The sequence below is a fragment of the Nicotiana attenuata genome, unplaced genomic scaffold (assembly GCF_001879085.1).
Source record: "Nicotiana attenuata strain UT unplaced genomic scaffold, NIATTr2, whole genome shotgun sequence".
Taxonomy (NCBI): domain Eukaryota; kingdom Viridiplantae; phylum Streptophyta; class Magnoliopsida; order Solanales; family Solanaceae; genus Nicotiana; species Nicotiana attenuata.
Genome location: NW_017670326.1, coordinates 870794 through 875245, shown reverse-complemented (window position 1 = coordinate 875245; position 4452 = coordinate 870794). Strand labels below are relative to the sequence as shown.

Below are 4452 nucleotides of genomic sequence, written 5' to 3'. Positions count from 1 at the left end.
GAATTGAAGTAAAATTGTTTCGAGTGACCTATAGGTCACGGTTACGAGCCGTAAATTCAATAATACTTGTTTTAGCATAAATTATCTATATCATAATGTGGTTCTTCTTTAAATCTTGTGTAAATATAAAATACTTTGTGTATCGGACTTTTTTTTTTAAAAAGGATAAGGACCTCACCTCATGCTACTAGTATACAAACACGTATACTGCTGGAAATTAAAAACAAGAAGCAAAAAAGATTTGTTTCTTTTAGCCAACCTGTTTGTTTTGGCGCTATTTATAGATATCTCTATATTTTGCCACTTTTCCCCATAAACCACCATTCTACAGCACCGTTTTCATAATCTTTTGCTTCACAAATATCCTCTTCTTTTTTCCTTTCCTTTCTAGCTAAGTTCTTTCCAACTTTCTTAAAGAAAACTAAAAACCTCTGTCATGGCAATCATCAAAATTCTCCATACTTTATTTGGGATTTTTGGTAGGAGTTTTCATTTCCATTCACTTCTGGTCCTTCCATTTAAATTTCCCTTTACTTTTTATTTTGACTGTGGTTCATGACTTAATTAATTGCTTATTTTTCTTGTAACAGGCAATGTTACTGGTTTGTTTCTCTTTTTGGCCCCCATGTAAGCAGCCTTCTTCAAAAATTTTCTTGTCATTTTTTATTCTTTATCATTTTACTTTTTAGGTAACATTTTATTAATTTTTAAATGAAACGTTACCTCAAAAACGTAGTCGAAATGCATTCAAGTTTTCAAAAATTATTTTATTTAACTCTTTTTTTTTTCTTGATGGTGAAGGATTACATTTAAGAGGGTCATTATGAATAAATCAACAGAACAATTTTCAGGCATACCATATGTAATGACTCTGCTCAACTGCTTACTTTCTACTTGGTAAGTTTCTTGAATTAAGCTATCTCAATTATGTGTTTGTTTTGTTCATTTTTTTCTTTTTGGGAATTTGACTTACTTTTGACCTTGTAGTCTTTGCTTCCTAGTTGAAACAAACATCCCCTGTTGAATAGTCAAAAGCAGAGTTCTAGAAGAGGTGTGGGTATTAAATTTATAAAGTAGGATAAACTTCATTTTGTCAATGGCTAAGGTTTAATGTAAAATATTATTAGTGAATTTCTTTCATATTCTTTAGAAAAGACTTAATTAAGGCAAAACTCTTTTTTTTAAAGGAAGAAAAAATATGTTTCACTAAATGCGAATCCAGTATTTCAAGAGGATGGGCGCACTATTGTGAAGACATGAATCTAGAATTTACATTTGACGGGTTCAACCCGAACTCACTGCACTTTTGAAATGATAGGTTCAAAATTATATTATTTTTGAAATTTTACTGCTTTTCATATATATATATATATATATATATATACTCTGTGTCGAAAACAAGATCGTCCGAAGTGGGATTTGAATTGTCAATTTCACTTGTACAGGTGCACCTAATAATTATTGCACCATTGGAGTCCTTGAGCATGGGTGCACGCACATATATTTAAGTAAATTTGAAGAAATATAATATTATTATACGTGGTTTAGGGAGAGGAGCATGTGTTCACGTGAACCCATAGCCTATGACCTAGTAATTATTGCACCATAGGAGTCCTTGAGCGTGGGTGCATGCACACATATTTAAGTACATTATACGTGATTTAGGGAGAGGAGCATGTGTTCACGTGAACCCATAGTCTATGACCTAGATGTGCCACTGTGTTTCACCTGAAGTGTCAAAGTATATATTTATCCTAGAAATCAGCTTGTTATTGTCCTTGAGATTTTATGAAGTAACATTTTAGTTATTGTGTAGGTTTTACTCTCTAAATTTTGTTTCCACAAAAGAGAAAATTGATTAATACCAATACGGAGCTTTGAAATTTCTGATAATTGTGGACAATATTGGATTGTGGATATTCTCCTTTACAACATTGTTAATTCAAATATTGGTCGATTATTATAAAACAGGTATGGTCTGCCATTTGTGTCACCAAACAACATACTGGTATCAATAATCAATGGCACAGGTGCAGGACTTGAGACATTCTATGTGTTGACATTCCTCATATTTGCACCCAAGAGGGAGAAGGCAAAAATCTCTGGACTTCTATTTGTTGTCCTTTCTATATTCTCAACTGTGGCATTGGTCTCCATGTTAGCCCTCCATGGCAATAAAAGGAAGATATTTTGTGGCTTTGCTGCTGCAATTTTCTCTATCATTATGTATGGTTCTCCCTTGTCAATTATGGTATGTAATTTTTATCTTACTCCTCAACATGTAGTGTGTCACTAAATAAATTATCATATAAATAGAAAACCGTAAAGAATGCGCGCGGTGGGAATGTTAACGAGAGAATTTATGTTCGAACCTTGAATATGATAAATCAGTACTTATCTTGAATGCAGGGTAAGGCTGCGCATGATAGATCATTGTGGTCCGGCCCTTTCCCGGACCTTTGTACGATAGAATTAATTAGTACTTATCTTGAATAGGTTTGATTTTTAATTGAATAGACTAGTCATGTTGTCCTAATTAATCATTCCAAACTACTTTTATGGGAGTGCTTATCTTTTTGGTTGGTTAAATAACTTGTCAAGTATTTGTCATGGAGTTTGTTCTAATTGATTTTTTTCCTATTTTGGCAGAGGCTAGTGATTAAGACTAAAAGCGTGGAGTACATGCCATTCTTCTTGTCTCTCTTTGTCTTTCTCTGTGGTACATCATGGTTCGTCTATGGATTGCTTGGAAAGGACCCTTTCATTGCTGTAAGTATTATAAGTAATTGTAATTAAAAACCTCTTCTATCATTTAATTTGCTCAATTTTGCATGCCCAAAATATACGGTAATTATTAAGTTTAAATTATTTGATTTGTCGTAAACATTACGATAAATTTTTTAGGTACCAAACGGGGTAGGAGGTTTGCTAGGAACAGCACAACTGATATTGTACGCCATCTACAGAGACAACAAAGGGAAAGACAAGAAAGGTGAGGAAGATAAAATTGCAAATATGGAATTAGGGAAGCCCCAAGAGAATAAGGATCAATTACTTAACACCCAAAATGGAGATGCAAAAGCATGATATTTGGGATTAATTCAATCAAAAAAAAAAATATTAATTCCCAAACTTTATGATGCTCATTTTAATTTTTCGTAATTGGAAGGAGTAATCCTCAACAAATCAAGTAGTACTTGTAGTAACTTAAAGCTACAACTATTATTTCCCTTATTATCGTCAAAGTTCTTTAAGAAATGAAAGTCTTTTTCAATAGTTTTCCTTTTGGATTTTAGATTTATGTATGTTCTCTTCGAACAAAAATTTAAGTACCGTAAAATACATTGTATCTTGCTAGTGAATGTGTTGGAAATAATTTAACTTAATAGGAGTAGCATGATATGTTTGAGAATTAGGATTTAAAGTTTAATTACTTGTTGGCTTGTAACCATTTTCATAATTCTAAGTTCCAAGGAAAAATTTAATAATGCTTTATTATTTTTAAACTAATATATAAACATATTATTAACATATAAATTTATTTGGTACGCTTCGGTATTACTTCGATGTATTTTCATAAAATAAAAAACCTACCTTAATTATTGATACGGTTATAGATTTGATTTTTATAAAATCCTACGATTTATTAAAAGAAACCTCAAAATCGATTCTGTGTGGTACGGTTCGATCGGTTTTTAAATATCCATTGACACCTCTGGCTCGAAAGGAATATCCTTCTAGTCACTTTGACCGATTAAAGGTTTTTTTTTTTTTTTTTTTTTTTTTTTTTTTTTTTGGTTTGGTTCTTTCCAGTTTAACTATGTTTGATGATTTTGTATTTTTGAAGAAAACGAAAACTTTAATGGTCATAAGTTGTTAGGAGTAACTTTTATGATCAGAAGTTGTTACACTATTTGCACTCGAGTAATATTAAAAATACAAAATTACGAAAAAATGTAAGTAGAAACAAAAAAGTTACAACTGCCTTATATCCAGTTGCAGACCGGATACCACTAAAGAATGTGGTGCAGTGGATGAGACTGCTCCTTCCTTAACCAGAGGTCTCGAGTTCGAGCTCCTCCCTTAACCAGAGGTCTCGAGTTCGAGCTCTAGGTATGGAAAAATTCTTAGTAGGAAGCGCTTCCCCCCGAAAGGGACCCTACGCGGCGCGGATCCGGATATAGTCGGGCTCTAAATAAAAAAGTTGCACACCGGATTGTAACAGTCACCGTTTCATAAACGAATCGTCTTTGTACATGTACTTGTGACGTATATATATGTATGAAATAGGTTCTAGAATTACATACGTACATTTATACAAAACAAAAAAAAAAGGATCGTATCTATCCAAAATAGCAAAAATTACCAGTGAACATTCAACTCATGACATCGCATTCGCTGCGGTATCAATTATTTAATCAAATGATACTGAGAAACAAGAGGGTTATATAT

At 32.5% G+C, this 4452-nt stretch overlaps 1 protein-coding gene across 1 annotated transcript; it reads left to right on the top strand.

Annotated features, from left to right (window-relative positions):
- The first annotated feature begins 225 nt into the window (after positions 1-225).
- Positions 226-3362, top strand: LOC109237905 (bidirectional sugar transporter SWEET1-like). The gene is made up of 6 exons (XM_019404302.1): positions 226-479; positions 591-627; positions 802-897; positions 1972-2251; positions 2650-2769; positions 2905-3362. The coding sequence occupies exons 1-6, from the start codon at positions 437-439 to the stop codon at positions 3085-3087; spliced, it is 759 nt and encodes a 252-aa protein (XP_019259847.1). The 5' UTR covers positions 226-436; the 3' UTR covers positions 3088-3362.
- Positions 3363-4452: the final 1090 nt, after the last annotated feature.